Raw genomic sequence first — 27,790 nt, 5'->3', positions numbered from 1 at the left:
GATTAAGATAATATTGTGTGTAATATTTTGCTCGCTATTAAGATTATTAAGCCGAAAATTCTTTAGTGATCCTTGTTTGATCATGAATTGCAATATCTTCAAAGAGATCACATTAACTGCAGATAACCTGAAATTGAGATGCAAGTTGTTTTTCTACAATAGTCGTCGCATCGTAAGATAGGCCTCTTATGTGCCCTTCTTATTTGTTATCCCATTCTAGATCATCTCTCAACAAAGCCCAAAATTCCTTTTCAAATTGTCAATCTCCAACAACGAGCTCTTTGCTCATTTTATGGCAGTTTGGAGCTCCTCTCCCGAATTAAATGAGTGGTGCCTCTTTTAATGTGTCTTACTGCGTTTTCTTTTAGTATGTATGCATCATATCTTAGCTAGGGCACTTGGAGAAAACCAAAATGTTCTGCATCCACTTCATCGTCGTCACTTTTGAGTTATAGATCACTTTTTCCATTCATTGCCCTTACTTAGTAGAGATCAAACCCTTGACCTTATCTTTTAGGTGGTTAACTCTTACCATGTCAATTAACTTTCAAATGCCCATGTTTTTTTTCTTTGGAATCCTTTTCATCTAAAATTTGGACCTACAAAAAGTTGGTTGCGATGCAATGGAAGGACTTCAATTTCGAACTTTGTGTGTTTATCGCCATGAGGTATCTTCATCTTCTAACTTGAATGGGGGTGTGTTCAAGGAGCCCAATATGCTAACACTAAGATATGAGGTTTCCCTTCTAGTATCTAGACTCCTAAGACTTACACTCTCTCGTTATTGTGAGTAGTATCTCTATGGCATCGAATGTGACTAGGAATGTCATTTGCTCTATAGTTTTCTTTGTGAGCGCATTACAAATTTCTTACAAGTTTGTTTTCAACGTAATGATTTTTTTTTTCCAAAACAATATTCTTCATTAGTATAAATTCTTCATACATGAGAAAATGATTAGTCTGACAACATCGTAAAAGCTGTGGCCATGATAGGCCAATAAAAAACTCAAAGACTCAAAGTAGAAGACTACAAAGAACGGTGGACACACATACATGACTCTTCTTCCCATCTCATGTGATCATTGGCTAAGACCCAATGTTCCTCCATCTTCTTCCATTCTCGCATGCTAATCAGCATACAAATAAACGTTCATCACCATGGCTTCACAATATATTTGACCTTTACCTACCATGGTTGTATGACTACAAGCATTTCCAACCGGATTTGCTAAAACTCCATTTCTTCTCATCTGGCCATACCCTGCAAATGTGACAAAATTAGGAGAGAGATTCTCTTCTTTTGTATCCACTCAAAAGCATTAAGAGTCTGCTCTTCAAGCTCCTAGTGCACATAACCTGTAAACAATGTATTCCATGTCAAGCACTGCCTTTAGCTCATGCCACATTTCACATCATATCTACTAGTGCATTTCCAACAAGTTGGCTTTTTCAGAAAAGCTCTTTCCTCTTAGAATTGAAATGTATCTCCTCGCCCTTGTTTGTGGATCTAATGCACCCACAAGCTTTCAAAATGCCTGCAGAAAAACTATGATAATTCAACATCTGTTGGAGTACCCATCAACTCTGTGATTGAGCTGAACTGATGTACACAATCTTTGGCAAGAAAAAGGGGATGCAGTCAACCAAATGTCCACAGTTGCACTGTAAGCTCTCGCATTCAGAAGCAATTCTGATTATCTGTAACATCTTATTACCACATATTCGAATTAAGCCGAAATCAGCAATCTTTAAATCACAGTCTTCATTCACTAACAAATTGTCTGGCTTCAAATCTCGGTGAAGTACATTTGCCAAATGAATGTATTTTAATCCTCGGAGCAATTGGTATAAATTCTCTCACTGCAAGAACATTCTCATGATTCATGTGAGCAAGAATCTTAATTTCCTCAAGCATATGAAAATACTAGTTCTCTACTAAAATCCACTCTCCTCAGACCCTCACTAAACTTTGTTTCTGCCTCCACCACCATCTTCGCTCATCGTTATATAAACTATAAACGAAAAATGTGCTTCAAATATTTCCACATCAGCCATCTCTCCATTTTCCTTGAAATTCCTACATAGACAACCAAGAAAAAAATTAGTTGTCCCAATCCACTCATGACCTTGACAACATTCTCGCTCATCCTTTCAAAAAATAAACAGCTTCCTTTTCCACAACATCCATCTTGGCAATCACTACTCGTTTTCAACAATTTCCTATACCTACTCATAATATTCTGCTTCACCCCCCACACTGTCTTCGCTCATCCTTATCCCTCAAAAAATTCTTCTTACGTCCACATCAACCATCTCGCCGATTACCGCCAAATTCTTGTATAATAACAAAAAGATTATAAAATGTTTCCTCAACCGCTCATATATTTGCTTCAACCCCCACACCCTCTTCACTCATCCGCTCGTCATTAATAAGCTCTATAAAGACAATAACTACATGACAACAACTAGAAGACTATCTTGTTTGTTGCACTCCCTAAGATGAAACCTAAAATCTTCTTCACTCCATCCCATGACACCAAATTCCATCAAGCATCCTGCCATATAAACCGCAAACAAATTAATATACAAAAATTCCCTCACCAACTCATGATAATTGTTTCTTCAACCCCCACACCATCTACACTCATCCTTATCGCTCAGAAGAAATTGCTTCTTACATCCACAACAACCATCTCGCCTTCTCGCTAATCGGCACCAAATTTTGGTTTGCCATGTCCTTGATTTCCTTCCATCAAGCATCATCCACAACAACCATCTTGCCTTATCGCTAATCGGCACCCAATTTTGGCTTGCCATGTCCTTGATTTTCACCAACATCAATTATCCTGACAAAAAGATCAACGGTCATCTATATTATATCATGTTATTTCTACTAAAGATGGTGCCGGTGGTGGGAATAACCACCGAGGCGGTACATAGTTCCACTTGACATCTACGGCTTCATTCAACATAATAGGTATAGACGACCAAACTTTACGAATTCTCATTCTTTTCTTATTAGTTGTGTGTCCAGAACCCTTATAACTATCATATTCACCTTTAACTGTATGTACCAATAAGTTCCAAAAGGACTTAACCTGATCCACGATGTGAGTGTTTTCATCATTGTATAGCTTGGAGTACCTAGCTTTCCAAAGAATCCATAAAGCCAAAGAGGAGACAATTTGCCAGACGTGACTCTGGGAGAAAAACTTGATTCCTTGCAATGAGGTTGAAGTATAGTCTACTTGCAAACTTGTGACACGTAATGACAAAGAAGAATAATGATGATGATAGAAAGTCATTTGATGATCTAACCTTCCCCATAAGACTGCACCCCACGTAAAAATCCTTGACCTATACTTACGACCTAGTAGCCTAAGAATTCTAAACCAAAACTTTTTTGCGACAACACATTCCCAAAATACATGATGCAATGACTCACTTGCATAACCACACATAACACATGACCGATCCGTTACAGATCCCCTCATCAAATCACCTACTGGCAACGCATAATGAATCATCAACCAACGAAAGTGTAATATCTTGGTCATACATTTAATTGACCAAAAGTGTTTCCAAAACATCATCATCTGAGAAGATGATACATTACCTTCGTCCCAATACTTTTTTCCCGCAAGTATTGACTCAGTCTGACTCAACATAAAGTTTCTCCCAAACACCACCGAATATGTGAAGAATGGTAGGACCTTAGTGGAATTATTAGGCATGGACAATTTCCAACCATAATCTGCAAGATTCCACTGCAGATCCACAAGTGGTCTAGCATGTACAACCCAAATATGAGATGCATAGTTAGCAATTAAGGGACTAGGGTCAATAACCAATTTTTTATTCAATCTAGCAATTACTCACACTGGTAATTGCTTCACAGCAGACATGATTGGAGACTCGACATCTACTAATACCAACCTACCATTATCCAATACTTCATAGAAGTAAATACTACCATTTTGATGATATAAACAAGCACCTATAAGTATATTAAGTGTCGAAAACATACTGTACCACCTTTGAAATTGATCGAGTTGCAAAGTTGGTATTGTGACCTGATACACCATGGACAATTGATCTACCATTATATTTGCCCCTATTAACCTATACAACCTATTCTTTCGGTCCTGAGCTGTTGTTTGCAAGAAGTTTATCCAATCCGCAATTGTACGGGTTGAACCATTATCCATTGCAACCCAAGATAACCTAGGCCTTAGACCCAACACACATGCGGCTTCATTCGTAAATAAAGGGTTCCATATCAAAGGTTGATGCATGAATTGAGTATAAGTTTTCGGAGGCAAGAAAACGAGTGCTTGGCGAATACTTTCCCATGCTCAAAATATTCCATTAAAAAACGTAAGGATCCAACATTAGACTTCGGCAATGGAAAATATGCATTAAAAAACCATCTAAGACTATCTTTCCATTGACCACATGTTGATGGCTTAACGTTATGTAAATGCCGAATCCATAGCTTTTTCCATAACTCCTCTCCTGCCAATAAACTCCTAACAACATGTTTAGAAAGTAAGGCTTTACTTTGCATAAAAGGATCAATCAAACCTAAACCTCCTTTCCGCTTAGGTTGTATAAGAACTGTCCAAGCTACCTTTGCTACCGAATTGTTAGACGCATTGTTCCCCCAAATAAAAGTATGTATTAGGCGTTGAACTTTAAGCATTATTTTCCTCGAAAATAGCCATGTAGATGCTATATACCAAATCAAGGACAAAAGGACCGAATTAGCTACAACTATCCGACCTACTAAAGATAACTTTTCCTTATTCCAGTAAATTAACTTATTCCTTAATCTTAATAACAAGGGTGCAACCATATCCTCTGCCTTTAATTCCAAGCCCACTCTACAGCCTAAATACCTAATGGATTGACCTTTAGGTATCCATGTGAATCCTGAGGAAGGCACATTAACTGGCGGCTCTCCCGGAGCAACCCAAAAGCCTGATGACTTATTCCAATTTATCAATGCACCCATTGCATCTGAAAAAACATCCACACCCTTTTGCACCTATGCTAAATTTAATCGTGAAGCCTAAACATATAAAGTTGTGTCATCAGCAAACTCACTATCCACAGCAGCATACGACATTGGTAATGCTAACCCTTTGATATTTACATCTTGAGAATTAAGATGTACAAAAAATGCTTCAGATACTAATAAAAACAGGAAAGGAGCAAGTGGACATCCTTGTCTTACTGATCTTGAGATCGGGAATCTCCTACCAACATCCCCTACAAATAAAAGAGAGTTATACGCATCACGATATAATGTTGATACTCCTCTTATCCATGTGTTTGGGAAACCCATCCTAACCAATGTTCCCTCCATAAAATCCCAGTCCACTCTGTCAGAAGCCTTTTCAAAGTCAAGAAATAATACTACTAAGTCTTGCTTACGCAATTCCGCAAAGGCAATCATTTCCCAAAAGAGAATAATGTTATAAAAAATACTTCTCTCTTGTATGAAACCAGTTTGAGAATCATGGATCAGCTCCGACAGATAAGGTTGTCGCCTTCTAGCTAATGTTTTTGCTAATATTTTATAAATAACATTCAACAAGGTAATTGGTCTCCAATGTTGAAGTTCTTCTAATTGTCCACTTGATTTAGGTATCATATAAATTAAACCCTCCTTCCATTCTTGTGGCATATTTCCCGACTCTAATATCTTTTGGTAGGCTTTGGTCAATCCATCACCTATCAAATCCCAATATTGGATATACCACTGGACTCCCAACCCATCCAAGCTAGGACAAACATCTTTAGCCAGGGCTTTAGTAGCCTTAAAAACCTCAAGAGAATTTAATGATTGTAAAAGACAATCTATCAGTTTTACAGATACCCTATTCTGAATCTTTGACCATATGATGTCCTTTTAATCAAATCATTCTCCGAAAATGACCTAGCTTTCAACAAAGTCTCATAATAATCTGAGGCTATTTGCCTCATCTGACTAGAATCCGTGGTATAAGAACCGTCCTGACATTTTAACCTCGAAATCCTAACAAATGTCTTATGATGATTATGGACTGCAAAAAACAGTTTATTTACTTTATCTCCAGATTTTGCCCATGAAGACGATATATTATGATAATTAAAATCCGCTGAAATCTTTTGTAATTCCAATATCTGGTTCCCTACTTGTATCACACGAGAATTTATATACCTCGAATATGGTCTTCTCTCTTGTAGATGTTGCAAAGATTTCAACCCCCTATGAAGTCTTCCTATTTTAGTACAAGACTCATAAAATACTTGTTTAGCTTTACAATGGAAAAATTGTTGTGTTTCGCTAATAGCGTTTTGAACACTAGATAATGCATAATCATATGAATAGTCGTATTTGTTCCAAATATTATGCACACTAGGAGCACAATCTTGTCTAAGAAACACATGATTCGGAATTTTAAACCTAGAATTTCTATGTTGCTCCTGCAAGACTATAACTAACCGAAGTGGTGCATGATCAGAAAAGGAAAATGAAGGTAAAATTCCAATTGGTAACCTAGACAAATTGGTATTTGATTGTTTTCTATCCGAACGTGAATAAGCTAAGGAATCTTGCATGCGTTCAAAGGAAGACACATGCCACAAGTCCATTAAACCTAAAGAAAAGATCAATCGTTCCCATTCATATAATTCTAAACCAAATAATGGTTGAAATGTGCCTCCTAATCTATCACACGCATCCTCTAACATATTAAAGTCACCCGCAATTGCCCAATGTTCAACAGCTGGTAATTGTGGCATTATGCTCTTCCATAATGCCATCCTATCTCTTGCATGATTCGGTACATAAATATTCAACAAACCCCACTTCTTTGAACCGATTGGAAGAATTATATATTTTCCTCTACCACAATCCAAAATTCCATAATGCGTGAAAGCAAACCACCAAATATCGCTTATTGCTATAAAAAGACCTGCTTTCAAACTATTATCCCCAGTCGCAAGCACCCAGAATTGTTTCCACTGGCCTGGCAACAATTTTCCATATTTTTGAATTCTTTGTTCATTTAAATGATGCTCTTGAATAAGCAAAACATCAATCCTACCGATCAAAGATTTTCTTAGCTGACAACGGAAAACACTCCTTACCTTACAACAATGTCTACCTCCTAAGCCCCGTACATTCCATGAAATAAGATTTAACCTATCCATCATTCATGTTTTGCCCTCCTACTCTTTTTTCGGCTAGTGCACCTTCTCTAGTGATTTCTAGGACACTGACACATTTCTCATTCAATTGCTCTAAGCTCTAAATCAAGGTCCTCACAATCACCTTCGAGGATTTTTACATTTAGAAGAGGTCGTGTAGGGACCAACCTTGGACTCATGACAATGAGTCGAGTCTTGCCTATTTTTGTGCACATTACTACCATTAGAACACTAACATAATTTTCATTCAATTGCTCTAAGCTCTAAATCATGGTCCTCACAATCACCTACTAAGGATTTTTACATTTAGATGAGGTCATGTGGGGACCAACCTTGGACTCATGACACGAGTCAAGCCTTTTCTATTTTTGTGCACCTTACTAACATTTGTGTCTTGGAGTTTGATAGGTTTAGCGTAGATGTTATAGGTTGGGTTACCATATTTCTTGTTGGTGTGCTCTTGGGGAGGAGGAAACGGGACCAATATTTACAAGCGATGGAAGTCATATTCCATACTAAGGTTTATGAAGTACGATTTGTCTCAAGGTGAGTGTATGTACTATGTAACTAGCTCAAGTGAGTCAAGTTTGACTTGATTAAGTCACTCGTACTTAATTAACTCCTTACTCAGTCCAAACACTTCTGACTCGATTGAGTCACTCCTTAATTCACACACAAATGAGGAGGTGACTCGATTAAGTGGTCGGTAAGCAAGTGATTCAATTGCACTTGCCTCCCTTTTCTATTGCCTCGTCAACCCCCATTCCATTTGATATTACTATATCTCCATGAGTCTTACAATGGTTTTTTCATCATGTCCATTCTAAATTATTTCTAGGTGATTTAATGGTAATAGAATGAACACAAGTAGTTTGGATGACATTATTTAGAGATCTCATGATACTTTCTTTAGTTACAACTTATTTAAGCATCATTAGGTTTAGGATAGGTGCATTTTTAGGATTCTAGTGTACAAGATTGAGAGGAATATATTAATCACACACCTATTTTCCATCACATCGGAATACGAAAACATGATATGATTTTACAATGATTTTAGTATTAGGCTACACATAAACCAACCTCTTGTTGTAAGAAGAACGTTTCTAAGTTATAAAGATTCTTTGTCAATATAATATAAACCAATAAGTTATTGGTCAAGAAACCACAAAGTTCAACCAAATTAAATTAATATATCTTGTTGTACAAGTATAATAATGAGCAAAGATTATAGAGCAAGAAACCTTATGGGTTTGAAATATGATAGGTCAAGAAATCACGAAGTCCAATGACTTCAAATAGTATATGCAATATTCCGACTACAATTAAAGAGTAAAGATTGTAGAGCAAGAAACCTTATAGACTTTGAATTTGAAATAATAGCATATGATGATCCAAGTATAATAATGAGCCACAACTCAAGTACAATGAGAATATTTTAATAATCCAACACATACAATCGCGAGCAATAATCCAAGAATGATAACAAAAAAACTTTATATTGATCATAACATTCAAACAATATAGTCAAATAGCCTAATGATTAACAAGATTCTAAATCAGGCGTTGATCACAACATCCATATTGTGGAGTGGGGCCGGCCAAGTTCAGTCTCAACCACTCCCATGTGAGGCGCCATGCATGTAGCCCATTTGGGACTCTATATAAGTGGCGCGTCTAGCCACCAAAAAGGGAGAAGATGTCCCACTTCCGTCTTATGTATATCACAATATATGTTCAAACTAAACATATTTTATCAATAAAATATTTCATACCCTTCTATATAATATAAGTTAAGGATGTACATAATGGTTGAGGGGCAATTTCATGAAAAAAAATTAAATTTGGAAACATAAAGTATATGTGCTATGGAGAACGAGTAGATCAAGGTAGGATGTGTTCAATAGGACTTTTAAAGATGGTGTCCCACCTTTCCAAATCTTACCTTAGTGGTAGACTTATTCGTTAGAATAAATTGAAAGCAATAGGTCTCACCAACATACATAAGCACACAAACGTGTATTATGTATGTATGTACGTACGTATGTACATATGTATGTATGTAGGATATGACCTTAATTTGAAGAGACGAAGAAAAAGGCACATGGAGTCATCGAGTTAACCCACAATTATCATCATATGAGATAGCTTTTGAACATTATTAAGTGTGAATGTCTAACTGATTAAATAAGAAAATATGTGACTCTTAATTTACCTAAAATAGACAAGGACATTTTACAAAGAGACAACTCTTCGTATGAAGAGTTATGTTTGCATATCTTGTGTTGTATGAGGTTCATGGCGAAGTTTTTATAGAATCACTATATAAATGTGGCACTTATACCATTCCATGTAATACAATAATGTTTAGTCACATTTCATACCCATTTTAGAGTTCCAATTCTTTACACGAACCTTTCTCTTATGAAATCTTTAAGTTCAATTTTAGTAATCGTGATTCATGGTTTCCCAAGTACCCTTGAAATTCACCTCTACGAAAAGTTCACGGCCTCTACAACACATACATGAAATCTCTTCCCTTTGTGATGGAAACTCCAATAGAGTGCCAATTTGACAATTACTTTTAGGAAGAACGTCATAACATTTTGTAAGGCTAGGAATAAAGCAACATGACTTTTGAAATAGATATCAAAGTCTCTCATTGGATTCAATCTTAGCACACTTTTATGCACAATAATTGACAAACAATAAAGTGCCAAAAGAGAAGTCATAGAAATAATTGAATAATTGGAAGCATTCCCATTATACATCATGTAGGTGGTGACTTTGGACATCCTCAAAAATTACAGATTCGGTAGGTACGCTACCTTTTTGAAATTCTAAAATGTAAAATCTAGTAACGTGATGGTATCCTTTTGCTAATTAAAATTATGAAATGCTTTTTTGTAATGAAAGAAACTTCCGTTGGTCGGGTGGATTCATATGTTGCGCAAGTGGCAAGGTGAAATTCTTAATTCAAGATGTGAGTTTATCCCAAGTTTGCAAGCTTTCAAAACCATGGTGCATGCATGAGAGATCCCACATCCATGACACAACCATAATTGAGGCAAACTGTATTCATCCCTTTAGTTTAATTATTAGAAAAAATAAATGTTTCACAACTTAGTGTTTGCGGGGTTCAAATCAATTTCTTTTTTTGAATAGTGACAAAAAACTCAATGCATCCAAATTTCAAAACTTATTTTTGACGATCAACTCAATGAAGAAAAAACTCACATTGTCCCTAAGTTTTTTGTTATTTCCACAAATGCCCTTAGTTATCCACGTCTCCAACATTTTAACAATGATTTGCTCTACGATACCCTTTTGTTCTGTTTTGATGATTAACTAAAGGTAGGGCTTGCGAAGTGTTTTGTAGGTTTTACCAAATCTAATGTGCACAATTTACTAAACTAAGGGTATTTGGGGAAATAACAAAAATTAGGGGCAATGTTAGTTTCTTTCTTTGTTGAGTCAATTGTAAAAAATAAGCTTTGGATTAATTGATTTTTTATTATTGTTAAAGAAAACAAAGTTAATATAGTGTTTCTTATAGAAATAGAAATATGTCAATCATTAGGAGCAATGTAATTAGGGAAGTGCAAATTTAATCGTGGACTTATTAATAAGTATTTAATTATTTCAAGTCAATTACAAGATAACCTAATCAAACGAAAGGAAAGAAATGTGTAATGATGCGGGTAGTGGTGTGCACCATAATTAAAATGATTAACCATATTTCTATGATAATTCATATTGTGGTTAGTATTAATATAGCAAGTGTACGTGTAATTCTAATAAGTTCAAATGACATGAAGATTTGCTTGAAAGTCGTGATATGCCTTACCATTGTATTTCAAATGTCAATTGTTAAGTATGATGGTTTATATCATGTAACCTAGACGAGTTAGTTAATATGAAGATTGACTCGGGACCATACATGATTTTGGTACTACATTTCAAATGTTGACTTATTAAGTATAAAGTGTTTATGTATATTGTTGTTAAAAGGTTGACTTTGAATCTTTAAATGGGCCATCCATGGGTACCAGATAAGTGCAACATGCTTTCAAAATCTTACGGAAAACAGTTGATTCCCAATTAAGAAATTCACTTTCCACTTGCTCAACAAAAGAATTGACTGAGACAAATTATATGCCCCCATTGAAAAGAACATGGCTATCGAAATAAAAATTCATTGATAGGACTCAATGGACGGTTTTGTGTACAATACGGCTTAATCACATTATAGTTGATTTGCTTGCATGACAAGGCATATAATCCAACTGAAATGAAGTCAGCTCTTATAGATAAAATGACGTACATTGTATTTATGGATGTGACTACGATTCAATGGGCAGTGATCTTTGAATTGGATATATTAAAGAGATGTAGGATTGGAACATGTATAATTAAGGAGACGTAGGATTGGAATATGTATAATTAGTCAAGTAAAAACCTTTTTATTGTTTCTCTAAGTCAATAACAAGTTACAAGAGCAAAATGTTGTCTTGGTGGTAGTGCCAAAGAAGCAAGTTTCCACTCAAGTTGCTTATTTATTGAAGCACAATTATAGACTTAAGAATGTTGCTCAAGTTAGTTGGAGGCAGAGCAAACAAAATTAATGCATATCCATTTAGCATAGAGTTGAGAGACATGAATTGTTCATATTAAAATATGTCTTTAAACCATTAAAGCTCTTGGACTTTCTCTTAAAATTGTTCAATAAATGACCAATATATAATGATTTTTTAGCTAAAAAACAGGTGATTCTATTTAATCAAGAGTGAAGTTCAAACTTCAAGTTATAGACTCAAGGGATCCCTAAAATGAATTAATTTCTATAAATATGAGAAACTTCTTGTATACAAGGCACGAACATTGATACATGTGAGGAGGTATGTGGTTTGAATAGAATCTCTTGCTTTCACACCCTATATGTATATTAATAACAATAGATAGCAATGGTGGAAGTCATTATAACCACTATATTCCTTAACATCGATTTCAGTTTTACTTGAAGACAGAAACAAAACAAGTTACAACTGTTGATCAATGATTGTACATGTTAATAAATCCAAGGATGTTATGCATACTCAGCCATAATATATAAAGTTGACAAAATGACCGATAAATGATTAGAGGACATTTGAAAAATTGCTTATAGCTATGAATGTGTCATGAGGGTGATTATATCAATGATATCATATGACACTTTGAATAAAGACAACATATTTGGACATTGTTGGAATTCTCCACACAATGTTCAGAGTTACTAAATGCATTTTCAGCTTGAATGGTTATCATTGCTTTGCTTTTAAGGCAATAATATTTTTTTAACCTTTCTTGAGGAAAGTGATTCTCAAAGCCATGCTTTTAGGGGCAAACAGTTCATGTGCATGTTCTCAAACAAATAATGCATAGAATCTTTGCATTGAACATACCAATAAACTTGATCCCATAGACTTAGACACATAAACTTCAAAATATGAAGCACAATTGTTACGACACCACTATCACATTTACAATCAAACTTGAGTTACTATAAGGCGCAAGCAATACTTGGACTGTTTTTTTTTTGCCTTCATAATAAAATAAAAGTGTAATCTTGGTCAAGATTTTACTGAAAAACCAACAAGGCGTTCCAATTGAAATGTATCTTTTTCATTGGCTAAATTAGCATATGACATACGATTGAACTTAGTTTTCGGAAAGAGTTTGCCACTAATGTCTTTTTTTCATCGAGGAAATTTCAGGATTGCATACAATTGGTCCCCGTTTTGGGAACACTTGCCACACAAGAGACAATATATCATTATAATGCCTATCACAATGCTTTTGGATGTGAATGTGAAAGAAGCTTCCAAATTTAACTACTAAGTTTGGATGGGTCTGGACTCTAAACATAACGTTGAAGAAAATGAAATTCATACTCTTTGGCAATTCTTCTCATTTCATAATACATTTCATGTCCATCACAACCTCAACATTTTTTACTATTTAAGCTTAGTGCCTCTAGCTCTAATGAAATACAACTTGACAACCCTATGAGTGGAAAGAACAAACTAACGGTAAGGTGATAAAACGTGGATCAAGGATTGTAGATATATCATCGTCACCCACTCACAACTATTGTGAATATGTCAATCTATGCATATAAACCTAATACTTGTTGGATATAGAGTAACTCATAAGTTTACCTAATTCCTCGAGAGCTAAACATCTTATACAACAACTACATAATAAACAAAAACAATGATGATAAAACAAAAGACCTAAGCCTTTTATACTCATACTTGAATCATGGAGTGTTCACTCTCGGTTGACCATGTTGGCCTTCTTCACTTGTGTGTCCTACGTACATTTGTTTCCCACCAAGGGCCAACGTTCGACTGAAATTTTACAAAATGCTTCTAGCCCTACACATTTCATGCATATGTTCCATCTACATTTGCCCAAATTGATGTAGGAACTCCAAAACTCAACAATTTTTACAAATGCTAGAATCAGTTCAGATATACTGGTGGAGATGAAACAATATTATGTACTATTTGTATACTGCCTCCGGGCTTTTTATTAATACCAATGGAGCATATGTTTTATGGTAAAAAAAAAGGAACTCCAAAACTCCATCTCCCATAGGATGTGCATATACCCTTGAGCTAACTCTTTGATGTAAACCAAAGGTGGAGACTTCCCACCCTCTTGAGCCTCGAGTTTCCCATACTTACAATTGGAGCTTGGATGGTTTACACAAGCCTAGCCCAACCAACATTTCTTTTTGGTGTGCCTTACTTACACCGAGGGCCTCCTTATGAATGAAAGAAATCATAATAAAAGTAAACTAATTTGAATCGACACATGCATATATGTTATACAAGCCTGTGGTTGGAAAAAGCTCACAGATGAGATCATTGATAGCGAGTCCATGCATGCACATCCTTGTAAGTTTGTAGCTCGAAAGGACTCATGTGATAATATAGGTGATGAATCAAGGTATGCCAAGCATATACGACTCACATCTTAGGAGATGCTTGCCATGACCCGATCATGGATGACTAGGAAATGGTGACGATGCCACTCGGGTCACATGAATCGAGTTGGTAGTTGCATTGTTCATGCATGCCTCCTCGTTGCGATTGATTGGACTCTAGGGTGAGCATGCAGGAGAAAGAGTGATCCCAGGACCAACAATAGAGTAATAACAGGGCCAGGGCCAGAAAAAAGAAGAAGGGCAATAATGCGAGAGTTCTATTGTTTTTTTGGAGATGGGATGTATTTCATACCCCCCCCCCCCCTTTTCCCAAAAATAAAACCCCATATATAAATAGATACAAATATATAAAACAGAAATAAAAAATAAAAAAAATAGATAAAATAAAAAGAAATATAAAAAGCAAATGTAGAACGAGAATAGCATATAAGTCATGTTTTGGGGCAGAGCAAAAAAAGAGAACTCAAGCAAACAGAGAGAGAGAGAGAGAGAGAGAGAGAGAGAATCATATACATCGTCGTTGTTCGTTTCTCGGATTCATCGTCCTGATTCTCTCTCTCTCTCTCTCATGCCTACCCTCTGATTCCTTCGAAGAACCCGAGTTCGAATCCTCATCGTTCAACCCTCTGATTCTCTCTCTCTCTCTCCCTACACATATCTATGTAGGTATATGAAAAATAGTTATATGATACGGTATATGAAGCCATATCCATCGTCGTCATCACCCTTTGCTTTGTAATTTTTCTGAGAAAGATGAGATTTTGAAAGAGATCAAGGGTTAGGGATCGCGGGGGATTAGGGTTTAGAGGAGGGGAGATAGAGATAAATTAGGGTTTTGAGAAAAGGGAGTTTATGGTTTAGGATTTTGAGGGAGGAGAAATTGCGGTTTGAGGTGAAGAGAGATTAGTAGTTTAGGGTTTTGATCAGACGTGAGGGGTGGGAATGACCATGGATGCTCGCCCTGCAACGCAGGTGAGGTCATCGTCCTCATCCTCATGGTCTACTCAGCACCAAAAAAGGCAGGGGCTTCTGAAAGACCAGCTACGGTTGGTGAAACGGAGAGGCGGCAGCTATGAGATCGAACGTGTCCCTGATGCTCTCTCATTTGAGAAAGGCATCTTCCTTTTCATGAGGGCCTGCCAGCTGCTCTCACAGAGTATCCCTGGAGTCATCCTGGTTGGGCTTGCAGGCCCCTCTGGTGCTGGGAAGACTGTCTTCTCGGAGAAAGTGAGCAAATTCAAGCCTGGGATTACTGTAATTTCCATGGATAATTACAATGATGGTAGCCGTGTCGTCGATGATAACTATGATGGTACAAGGATACCTCTCTTGTTATTGAATATAAGAAATAGATCACATATGGGATGCATTCAGATTTACATTTTATTATCGTTTAAATTAAACGAACAGAACAGTTTACATGGTTTATGTTAGGAGCTATACATTTATGTTTTGAGATATATTTTTCTCTTTTGATTTGAAGAAATGGAGCACTTGATATGGGTTATGTTCATATCTAAGCAATGTATTTTAATATATGTACATTTGTGCAGATCCAAGGCTCACAGATTATGACCTACTTCTTCAAAACATTAGTGACCTTAAAGCTGGAAAGGCTGTTGATGTGCCTATCTATGATTTTAAGCTGAGTTGCCGGACTGGTTACAGGTTGGTCTTGCAACCTTAATCTCAGAATGGTGTATCTATCTGCCAACTTCCCATCTCCCTCCCATCCTTCATTTTGTGTGTGCAATTTTAATCACATGATTTGAAAGTTTTCGAGTTGCCACTATATAGCCTATCTGGGTGTATACGGCGCTGAAAGAGGTGAAATATAAGTCACAAGCTTCATTATTGACTTGGATTCTAGTTGTTGATTTAAGTTTGTATGGGGGTGGGCATATGCGTATGTTGAAAGAGTAGAAATGTAATTGTCTCATGATATGGGTGAATCATGAGTAGAAATGTAGTTCTCTTTTGCATTCTTCATTTGAGTGTGTATGAGTGAATTGTGATGGAAGAGGAAGTGGTAAGTTATTATAGCTTTTTGGCCTGATATTGTTTGGTTGCACGAGTATAGAAGTCTTGGAATAATTTATAGTCTTTTAGGTTTGTTTATACTCACTCAAAGTTTAGTGTATGGAGGCATGGGTGTACTGAAAATGGAGAAATATAAATAGTAAATTTTGATAGTTTTTGGGTTATATCATCAGGTGATGTGTACAAAGGAATGGGTGTGTTGAAGTTGATATCCTTTTGGATTTGTTATAGCTTTCAGAAATTGAATGTCTATGGTATTATATATGCATGTGTTGAAAGAGGAGAAATGTAAGCCACAAAATTTGGTGGTTTCCTTGGTTATATATATAGTAAAATTGAGTGAGTAGGTTTTCTTAAAATGGAAAAATGTATGTCAGAAGATTACACACTTTCTTGGCTTTCTGTCAACTTGAGGGAATATGGGGTTGTGAATGTGGATGTGATGCTGACAGGAGCTATATATATAAGCCCACTAGACAGAAAAATGGTTGTCAGAAGATTACACACTTTCTTGGCTTTTTATCAACTTGAGTGCATATGGGGTTGTGAATGTGGATGTGATGGTGACAGGAGTTATATATATAAACCCAGTAGGTTTAATAGTTTGTGTTTGTTTATCATCATTGACAGGAAGGTTGAGGTTCCTTCCTCCCGGATCGTGATCCTCGAGGGTATCTATGCTTTGAGTGAGAAGATTCGGCCATTTCTCGACCTACGTGTCTCGGTGACTGGGGGCGTTCATTTTGATCTCGTGAAAAGGGTGCTTCGTGATATCAACCGGTCGGGTCAAGCTCCTGAAGATATCATCCAACAAGTTTCTGAGACTGTGAGTTTTGTACTCTCGTTACTTCTATTTATTCTGTTTTGATGGTGGGAATCACATGTCTTAATGTTTTTTGAGCTCTTGAGCCATGCTTTATAAAGCAAAGTCATGGAACAGCTAGGACAACCTGGCAACTCAATTTACATTTATTTGATTAATTACTTAGGGTTGACTCTATTGTGATGTTTTAGTTCTTGTGTGATTATTCTGCAGGTTTATCCAATGTACAAAGTGTTCATTGAGCCAGATTTAGAGACTGCACACATAAAGATAGTGAACAAATTCAACCCATTTTCTGGGCTACAAAGTCCGGCTTATATTCTTAAGGTAACTATATGATTAATTTGTAATCAGGCTTATTGTCAATCTTGCACACATTGCAATAGTGAACAAGTTGAGTCTTTCATATGGGCTGTAAAGTTCAGCCTTTATTCCTAAGGCGCTGATGTTTATTAAACTACATTACTCATCATGGACATCTTCTCTGGCATAATTCCTGTCTTAGCATAATAGGCCAAATTAATGCAAGGCGATGATTGGTGTGTACTTTTATGCAAGGTGAGTGGGCGGCAATGCTAGGTGTCACATCACTAGGCAATGGTTGTTGGTTGACTTTGATATGCACCATGTCTCTAGGCAATGATTGGCCACATAACTAGGCACAGTTTAACCATGCCATATTGTAGTGTAATATCCCACATCATATTCCAAGCATTGTGTGCCGTGCAGTTTCTTGCACATCATAAGCCAATCATTTGCTAAACATATGTGAAGTTGTCATAGTTGCATTGCTTTTATAATGTATCATTGATGAGTACTTCTCTGGCAGTCTGCACTTATTGTGGAAGAAGACCAAATCAGAAGCGTCCTTTCTCCAAACTGCACTGAAGTGACAGAAGACACGTATGACATCTATCTTCTTCCACCTGGTGAAGATCCGGACACATGCCAATCTTATCTAAGAATGCGAAACCGAGATGGAAAATACAGTCTCATGTTTGAGGTATAATTTATTTTGTTGCATATTTTATTTTAACATATGCATGCCATTTGTATTAACTGTGTGAGAGGTTAGATAACTTATGTGACTATTCTTCTGCGATTAAAATGCAGTTTTTCTATTTATTGTTTATGAATTCATATGAATGTCTGTATGATGGAATAACTGCATGCAGTGCATAAGATTGTCTGAATATATACAAGTTAGAATTTTTATGTGTATGTGTAGGATTGAACAAGTGTGTATGAATGTATATAAATGTTTGAATGTATGTGTGGGTTCAATTGGGTAAATGTATGTATGAATGTGTAAAAATTATTGAATGTATAATCGAATAAGTGTATGTGTGTGATTATATGAATGTATACATATTTGTATGAAGGTATGTTTGTATAGGATCGAGTAAGAATGAGTGTGTATGCATGTGTGTATATATGGTTGTTGTATGAATGTGTGTTTCTATTACGATGATGCATATATATTGACAAGCTACTTCTTTGTGTAGGAGTGTTTGATTGATCACCCATTTATCATTTCACCTCGTATTACCTTCGAAGTAAGTGTGCGGCTTCTTGGAGGCCTAATGGCTCTTGGCTATACAATAGCGACAATTCTGAAACGAGTTAGCAAAGTGTTCTCAGATGATGTTCTCTGCATCAAGATTGACAAGCTCGAACTGCTACAACAGAAATTCATCCAGGTTAATATAAATCTCAGTTCTATTCATGCTTTTACATCCCTGATCAATCTTCATATAACATATCTTTTTTCACTAAGCGGGAACTGATTACTACATAATGTTTGATTGAAGGATCTTGCTTTATCAAATTTATACATTGCAGGTACAAGGTAAGGATAGATTACTGGTTGGAGAGGCAGCGAGGAAGCTAGGTTTGGATGGTTCGTATATGCCCCATCCGTATATCGAGCAGATCCAATTAGAGAAGCTTACATCTGAAGTCATGGTGTGTGATTCAAATCTTCTTTATCATGTAAAACCTTCTTTATTGCTACAATGAATGAAGTCAAGTTGATGTATTTGGCATATTACCAATCATTCATTGAATAACAGTAAAAATATTTGATTTGAATGATTTATATCGCTCACGAATGAATATTTGTAATCTTCTTGAGTTGAAATTTGATCACAGTTTTTTCTGTAGGCCATCCCTGAGGATTTAAAGACCAAGTTAAGCATCAGTGAGACACCGTCTCAAAGCCCAATGCGATCTTTTTCTTGGATAGCTGAAGCTAAGCCTGGAGTAAGAAATCTCTATAGCCAAAGGTGCACAACTTTGCATACTACCGATTCACACAACAGACAAATTTAGAGATGTCAATAACGAATCCATCTGTTTTGTTGTGTTTCAGTTGGACGAAAACGAACGACAATAATGGTTTAGGGTAAGAGTTCCAATTGTCAATTTAATTAAAAACAGAGGCCAGTGTCGTTTTTATTTTCTTTCTTGATTCATTAACTTCTAGGCTTACTTTTTACTTACCTGGGCAATTGTTGTTTTTTATTCAGCTTGACAGCTGATCATATTCCTATGAAGATGAGAAAGCAGCAATCAAGATGGCAACAAAATGATAAGAAAGCTGACGATGTATGCCTTGATTCGCCATCATCACTGCAGAGGGAGGTAAGAGAGAATCCCTATCAAAATGCTTCTGTTTTTTTATTTTGTAATGATATACATTCGAAAATTTTCAATTCGTAGAAAGACCATTGAATTCTTGTGTGTGTGTTGTCAGCTTGTTTTAACAACATTGTTGTTTTCATATGTTTTAATAAATGATATGTCAAATTCTTGTATGTTTTGTAAACTATGTATCTAATTATTTATTAGCTAATGTTCTTGCATATTTTAGTAAACAACATTGTCACATTCTTGCATGTTTAGTAAACAGCACAGAGGCACATATATAAAACTTATCCAATAACACATATAATGTCCAAAAAATGGTCTGGTAGGGATATGCTCACATATCAGAACAGATGACGGGTCTAAATGAAAGGATAGATGAGCTACTTTCACGCCTAGGAGAGGTGGAAACAAAGATATCGAGTTGTCTTGGCATTGTGCAAAGCAAGCCACAAGGTTCAGTTGTGGAGGTGGTGGGCTCTTTTGGGAATGGTAACATCGGCATGTGTGGAGGGAATGGTTATTCACCTCCTGGACAGATCTCATTTTCTTCTTCCACTGTTGACATTCCTGTCATTGAAGAGGTAAATGTTTTTAACATGTGTTAAATGATATATTTTCACAGGTCCTAAAATCAGACTCGAAAGAGAGCAAATAATCAAATTGAATTTATTTAAAGAGTTTAAATCATGAAATGCATTAATAAGGACCTAGTACGATGAATTACTAAATCTGTTGGAAAAAGTCTGGTCTTCCAATACTGCAAAAAAATTAGGATACACAAGAAGAGATTTGATTGAACAGAAGATAGGAGACAAATCTTAGAAAAAGGAAAAGAAAATTTTAATTAGGTTAAATAGCTCTTAAAATCTCAATGTAGAAGGCAGAATAATTTCTTGATTTCCTAAAATCCGGAGACAGAGAAGCGAGGAGTTTCTTGATTTCTTAAAATTCCGCCTGGAGAAAGATGGATAAATCATTGACTTTTTATTAGTTGAATTCTCTTCTTGTAATATCCTTATTTAAATATAAATGAGAATCCAAATTTATAGAAAATTGAGCAGAGCTCTAGAGCCAGAAGAATAAACCTGAAAGATTAGATATTCTCTTTATGCTGAATAATACTTAAAACTTAACAAGTAGACATTCTTTGTCAAAAAATAAAAAAATGCCATATTATACATTATCATAGTTGCGGTCTTTGGCGCGGGGTCAACGTCATCTTACCACGCAACTCGATCTCTTAAGTAACATTTTGCGGCAAAGCAATTCTCAGGGGAGGAGGCATTTGGGCAATGAACGGAGAGGATGGTTGGATACATTCATGAGAGAGAACAAGACGACGGATCTAGGGTTGATCACTGTTGTTTGCATCACAATCTTGGGCCTCGGAAGTGTTTGTGGCATCATGAAAATGAGATCATCTTCAGGTTCTGCTTGAAGTTAGTTTAATTTTAGTTTTCCATCCTAGGGAATGTGTTGATCGAGAGTTTTCCACTGAGTTTATATATATACATACCTGTTGAATGTCTTCTTTAGGGAGATCAATTATTATTATTTTTACCAAATTTGCATCGCTTTCTCACTCGAATCTAATCGAGTGCGGTGCATTTATTTATTTGAATTGTGATTTCGGAATGTTTTGGCTTCAAATGTCTCAGAAGTGAGAATCGGGACCTATATATATAGGATTTGAGGATGCAATACTTATAGAGCTTTGATGCTCAACCCAATTTTCGGCCCCAGGTTTGTAATGAAAATATCTAAAATCATTCATTCATTAAAAGGTATATTGTAACTTTTTTTAAGTACTTTTATTTTTAATTTAATTCTAGTCAAATAAGGCACGTCACAATTTAAAATATATTAACAGCTGTAAATTACTATTAGCATCGTACAATATAAATTAGTGGTTAATGCTCTCTTTGTGACTTCTTAAGCGTTTTACATCATGCAAAAAAATTGATTAGTGGATTTAATTTCTATTACCATCAAAACTAGCAATTCTAGACTCAGTTTGAACCTTACAAATAGAGGAAGTTCCTCTCCCACCTATGATAGATTCATGAGGATGTATGCACCTTAATTAAGTTTTGCTAGTTTACATTTCTGTATATATGTTGCTAATGAATTAACCTATTTTTGTAATATCCAAAGGTGATAAAACAAATGTATCGTGTGGTTTATCGCTTGGCCCTTGGATCTATCTTCCAACAATGCATGCTCATTAATGTATAGTGCATAGCTTGGAAACATTGATGATTGGATAATTGGGGCATAAGCTAAAATGATGATGTATTAGGGTAGTGTTGTGAACATTTAGCTAATGGTGTGTTAACAAAACTTGGTGCTGCATGAGCATTAATGTAGCATACTAGGGTCAAGACGGAATCTTATTGGTACTCTATTGTAGAAGTTGTCTATTAATACCATTGGGAACATGAAGACCTTCTCGTTTGGGCTAGTGGAGTGTGAATCTGAAAACTCTAATTTGTTTCACATTACTTCATCTTTTACACAATTGCAATTGTATTCTCTCTTTTAGTTGATGATCCATGTATAAGGACCATTTATGATGTTTTCATTCATCATCGTTTCAACAAGCTATTCTTCTCACAAGTGAAATGTTGGCACATATATGTGGTGGTGGAAACTTACTAAAATGATGCCTTTGCTTATGGTATTTGGCCAAGAAAAATAATTGTGTTCGGTTAACCACTCTTATATTGCTTTTCTCCATCTTGTTCTATTTTTTACCACTATCTTTTTCTTTTTCTTTTTCTTCTTCACTTTACACTCTTGCTCCCTAATGTTATTGCCTATTTATTCCCCTTCCCTCCTTGATTGATTGGATGTTTTCTTTGTTGATGCCTGTCTTCCCACCACTATGTATGTGGCTATTGAACAGCCTTGTTAGGGTGGTTGAGATGTTTCTATGATTCTATAGACATTCCTATTATATTTATTATCCCATAAGAAGTTGGGCTTGCATTGATGGTGTTTTCATTCATCATTGTTTCAACAAGCCATTCACCTATGGACATATCAAAATGTTGGTGCATTATGTGGTCATGGAAACTTGCACCAAAAAAATGCCCTTGTATATGGCATTTGGCCAAGGAAAAGGATTGGGTTTGGCTAATAATGCCTCAATTATACTTTTTTTTATCATCATTAACCATTTCTCTTTTCTCTATTATATTTTTTGTTCCATAAGAAGTTGGGTTTCACCTTGTTCTCATAATGTCATTTTGGACAAATCATAGATCAATAGTATTGGTAATGTACATACATATGGTAACGTTGGTTCATTGGTTTTGAGATACTCATGTGGATCCTCGAATTCAAGATTGTGATCGTGACAACACACGAAATATTTAACTGTAGGAAGAAAATGTGACATAGAATTATCTCTTCGGTTGAAGTTGCTTATCCAGAAAGCCAACATGTAACATTTGGCAAAGGTTGGAGATTCCAATGAATAACATTACATACTCAACCAACCCCTTAGTGTCATTGCACCAAATGGGTGGAAGACAAATGCACGTATGAAGGCAATATTGAACCTAAGTAGCTATGTTCCTCTATAAACTAATTATGAATGGGTTGGGCTCTTTGATAGAGGTTAATAATCAAGACACACTTTTTTTTTATTCGCTAACCACATTGCTAAGAACATATAATCATCCACAAAAGAGCAATCTACATTGTATTATGCCAATAGATTAGTAGAGTCGACCAAGAGAAAATAATTAGCATCCCCAATATGATTGAAGCAAAACACAATCATTGGAATTGGGATCAAAGACATCGTTCAACAATCAAAGCATTCGATACATTAGAGTGTCTTGAGCCTGTAGGTTCCCCATCTACAAAGGTAACTACTTGACACCAGTGGAATACAAAGCATCAAGCTTCATGCCCTGGAAACAAAACTTCCTAGTGAGGATGACCTATTAGCACAAGTGCTAGCTACAATAGTTTAGAGAGGAAAGATTAATAGAAAACACCTATACACAATCCATCACCATAATAAAGTTTTTGTTGGACAATATTAGGAGGAGCAAGAATATTGTGCCTAGGACAAACATGCAACCTTATAATGAGTGACCCCATAGTGTGTTGGAGTAAAGCTTTAGAGAAAGTTCTTTTTTGTGTTGTTCATCTTAGACATTTCTATAATTTGCATTTTCACTCTGCATTTGCTATAATTTTAACCCTTGCAAATGTAAATAGGGTAGAAGTTAAGGTTGCTTCAATGGTTTTACCTCCAAAGCAAAGTAGCTTTACAAATTCATTTTCCATAAGTTGATACAACAAAAAATATAAATGGGATGGATGCTAATGCTATCTCTCAATGGAAAAACCATGTTTATGTTTTGTTCGAGAAATCAATAATGCTTTGGAAGAGTACCTTGTTAAAAATATACATTTCATGTGGAAAATTATTGTTCATGCATCATACATAATATTAACGTGAATAAATGAAATAAACCAACATAGGTGTCGTACTAAGATGTTTGTAGATTGATTTATGGGTGACCATGCAAAAACATTATTATCGATACAGTGACGCCAAGGGCATTATGCAAGTTTGGTGCAAGGGGATATCATCCCATGGAAGATGAGATTATATGCATGTGAACCATTATTGAGACTAGAAGTGACATGCATTATTGTGGGATGGAGTTTAAAAGTTTAGGGGTTACATATTTGATGCATGTTTGTACTTGAGAGAGAGGATAGCTATACATTGACATTGTTTTGCCACACATTAACATTCATCAGGATGGTCAAATTAAGACATATATTTATTAATGGGATCATATGAATAACAACCATTAAGCTTGTTGTATTATCCTTATGTGTGAATAATACTTTCCAAAGTATTAAAAAATGTGTTTAGGAACAAAAGAAAAAGTATTCTAAACATAAAACATGTGTTTTGTAACAACTATGATGCATCTCGTGAAATACCATATATGTCGAGCATGCAAGAAGTAAGCAATATTCACTCTCTACTAGGTTTCCATGCATGGCCTTGCATATGGTATCTTCAAAATTGATGGTACCATGATGCTACCTAAACACGTAACTTGTGTGAGCGAGTTTGCGAGTTTGGAAAGTGTTAAGGCTCTCCAAGCGCCAAGGCTCACACACAGGGGGGTGTGGTGGAAGGCCGACCGAGACTGTATTGTTTTCGGTTCGACCCATTTTTGACGCGATGTTTTCAGCTCGCCGAATGAGAGAGCACACCGAGAATACATACATACATACATACATATATGTATATATATAACGGTTTTGGGCTTCCAATCCAAAAGTGTTTGTGTGTGTGTGGTGGGTGGTACTAGGTAGTAAATAACGCATGCAAGTTGCAACACAAAATGTGGGGGCCATAATGCAATGCAAGTGTGGACGCATACATAATGTGAATAGTTCTCGTATATATTACAGAATAGAATGAGACACAGTACAACCTCTCTCTCTCTCTCTCTCTCTCACACACACACACACACACACACACACACACACACACACACACACACACACACAGACAGAGTTAGCCATGGCCTCTTCCACTTCCATGCATTCTTCGGTTTCCTTGTTCCCTTCGCCTTCTTCTTCTTCGAAGGTAAACAAATCTATTGTTCCCTTTAAATCTTTTTCCGTTTTTCCAGCAGTTTATTTGAATTTCTCTTCTTCTTTCGTTCTTTCTTTTTATTGCAGATTGCTTCTAGTAGATTTGCGGGTTTTAATGTGAGCTTCAGATCAGGAAAATTTCCAACCAGACGTCTGAGGGTTTCGTGCAGTGTAAGATTTAGTTTTATTAGTAGTCTAATTTAATGTATATTTGGTAACACTTAATAAACCACATATTTAGCAGATATTTTCTTTGGTATTTCTCAGATAACGATGATTTCTGTTTGGATATAGTAAAACAGTTTTTCTTTAGTAACATACCGTGATAGAGGTCAGCTTAATGAACAATTTGATCGGAATTTTGACTTATATTAATCCATTATGTTTAATTACTAGCAGTTTCATATCGTATATAGCAATGTACTTGATAGAACCGGTAAATAAGTAACTTTTTCTTGAAATTGTTTCTGATTTTATGAAATATGTTTTTCTACTGTATCTAGTAAAGTCACATTTGATAAAAAGTCAGAGAAAAATGAGCACTATTCTTCAATATTGTCGGATGTTACAGCTATGTTTGCAGTTTCATCAGTGTGTTCTTGTAACACACTTTGATAAGAGCACAGGTTTTGAAGTAATTTTGCTCATTATTCTGTCTGATATTTTCTACTGTATCTAGTAAGTCACAGAGGATTATCCTTCAATATTTTCGGATGTTACTACTATGCTTACCATAGGTTTATTTATATATTCTCATAGAGCACATATATAAACCTGAGGCAATTTATGTGTCAAAAGGTCATAAAAATTTCATCTGTATCTTATTGAGTGCTTCGATTTAGATAAGGTAAGTGAATTGCTGTCCGTTATTACTATGGATTTTGGATGCATATTATCTTTAACAGTTTTGTCTTTTTAGTAGACCACTTTAATAAGATCTTTGTACATCACCTATATTATGTGAAAATAAAAATAATTATATGAATATTCTGATGCTGATTTGATGGAATTGTGTTATTCATATACAGCAAAGCAAATTCAAGTATGCATTTAATGGAATATTGATGATAATCTGCCTAAGATAAATTTAGTGTACAGGGGTTGGCATAGTACAAGTTTACATAAGACAAATGCACTCTACGTGAGTGTAGATCTGACGTAATGGTAACCATAAAAGCACTCTACATTAATGTTCACCGAACAAAACTTTATGCCCTTTAAATTAATGTAGATCTATCATCTACCTTAATTAGATAATGCACTAAGTTATTTAATGTATTCTTGCTCATTATCTACGAGTGTAGCAGAAACAATTTTTTTTCACTCTTGTACAGACTTTTTTCCAGTTATCTTTATTTCTGAACCTTATTGTTTTTTTGCTTACACTGATTCAGGTAGCTAAACAGGAAACTGTTGATAAAGTGATTGATATTGTAACCAGACAACTGGCATCAGAGAAAGGCTCTGTTCATCCACATTCAAAATTCCAGGATCTGGGAGCAGATTCATTGGATCAGGTAAACAATATTTATTAGAACATGAAAAATTTCGCTTTTTTTTAACGAGTGAATTCTGTTGCTTTGCAATGGATTTTGCCTCAATGCGTCAAACTACAAAAAATATTAGTTTCATCTTCAAAAGATGAAAATTTCGCAATTTTCCTTGGATTGATTTGCAACATTGAAAAGCACTGCATTTTGCCTTGTAAAACATAAAAAGATTCACACTCATCACAATTTTCATTGGATTGATTTGCAACATAATTTCTCTTTCTTTATGAAAAGCTTTGCATTTTGCATTGTAAAACATAAAAAGATTTACACTAGCTATGATCACGTTCTCTGTATACAGACTTATAAATTTTATGAGCCTGAGAACAAAGAATTAAAAAGATTCACGCTCAGCTATGATCACTTTCTCTGTATACAGACTTATAAATTTTATCAGCCTGAGAACAAAGAATTGCTTTATGTTTAACATTCATTTCTTTGGCTTTATGAAAACTTGATAATTTGTTTTTGACATGTACTCGTGGATCAGATATGTTCACTGGTTTGTCAAAGAAAATTTGTCAAAGAAAACATAATAAGAGAGCATATATTTTAACAGGTGGAGATTGTGATGGCCTTAGAAGAGGAGTTCAAGATTAGTGTTGATGAGAGTGGTGCAGAATCCATTGTCACTGTTCAGGATGCTTGCAACCTTATAGAGAGAGCAAAATCCGATATAGAAAAGAAGGCTGCCTGAAGATCTAAAATCCAAAAGCAAGAAATATTGAATAGATCGAAATAAGAAATAGGCGATAAAGGCGGGTTAGATCGTCATTTGGTCTTCCTGATTCAATTTATATCATAATTATAAGCAAGAAACAGCCTATTAAGCCCAATTGGGTTTTGGTTCTCCTGAGTTCATTTAATATTGTTTTTTAAAACTATTATTAGCTGTCT

The 27,790-nt window shown here is 35.6% G+C and overlaps 2 protein-coding genes and 1 long non-coding RNA gene across 4 annotated transcripts in view; 2 read left to right on the top strand and 1 right to left on the bottom strand.

Moving 5' to 3' along the window:
* Positions 1-27,790, top strand: part of LOC147867030 (uncharacterized) — a 101,308-nt gene extending 73,518 nt beyond the window's left edge. Inside the window, exons 2-5 of one of the 2 annotated variants that reach the window (XM_087314721.1) lie at positions 25,246-25,335; positions 25,431-25,514; positions 26,738-26,860; positions 27,453-27,790. In XM_087314721.1, coding sequence (XP_087170847.1) covers positions 25,270-25,335; positions 25,431-25,514; positions 26,738-26,860; positions 27,453-27,590 — 411 coding nt within the window. In that variant the 5' untranslated portion in view covers positions 25,246-25,269 and the 3' untranslated portion in view covers positions 27,591-27,790. Of the gene's footprint in view, positions 1-25,189; positions 25,336-25,430; positions 25,515-26,737; positions 26,861-27,452 lie in introns of those variants that run through there. The other variant, XM_087314720.1, reaches the window with a different exon arrangement.
* On the bottom strand, positions 902-2,012 carry LOC147867032 (uncharacterized). The gene is made up of 3 exons (XR_015529413.1): positions 1,645-2,012; positions 1,357-1,614; positions 902-1,261 (listed from the first exon to the last, which is right to left on the bottom strand). It is a non-coding gene; the product is annotated as an uncharacterized LOC147867032 (long non-coding RNA).
* On the top strand, positions 14,843-21,527 carry LOC147867031 (inorganic pyrophosphatase TTM1-like). Its single transcript, XM_087339849.1, has 12 exons — positions 14,843-15,503; positions 15,745-15,859; positions 16,862-17,057; positions 17,268-17,381; positions 17,884-18,057; positions 18,560-18,754; positions 18,897-19,019; positions 19,218-19,339; positions 19,426-19,458; positions 19,583-19,697; positions 20,030-20,284; positions 20,893-21,527. Exons 1-12 carry the CDS (start codon positions 15,134-15,136, stop codon positions 21,139-21,141), a joined length of 2,061 nt encoding a protein of 686 aa, XP_087195975.1. The 5' UTR covers positions 14,843-15,133; the 3' UTR covers positions 21,142-21,527.

This window comes from Azolla caroliniana, unplaced genomic scaffold, assembly GCF_043228905.1.
Source record: "Azolla caroliniana isolate FFs.n. ecotype wild unplaced genomic scaffold, voAzoCaro1.0.p SCAF_2, whole genome shotgun sequence".
NCBI lineage: Eukaryota > Viridiplantae > Streptophyta > Polypodiopsida > Salviniales > Salviniaceae > Azolla > Azolla caroliniana.
Note: the sequence above shows the minus strand (reverse complement) of the source record. Positions and strands in the feature narration are given on the sequence as shown.

What these genes read in the sequence shown, in the direction of transcription:
- LOC147867031 (XM_087339849.1), top strand. Translation starts at nt 15,134, where the DNA reads ATGACCATGGATGCTCGCCCTGCAACGCAGGTGAGGTCATCGTCCTCA. An exon ending in AGTTGCCGGACTGGTTACAG is followed by an intron (nt 15,860 to 16,861) that starts GTTGGTCTTGCA and finishes CATCATTGACAG; the next exon opens with GAAGGTTGAGGTTCCTTCCT. An exon ending in AGAAATCTCTATAGCCAAAG is followed by an intron (nt 19,340 to 19,425) that starts GTGCACAACTTT and finishes GTTGTGTTTCAG; the next exon opens with TTGGACGAAAACGAACGACA.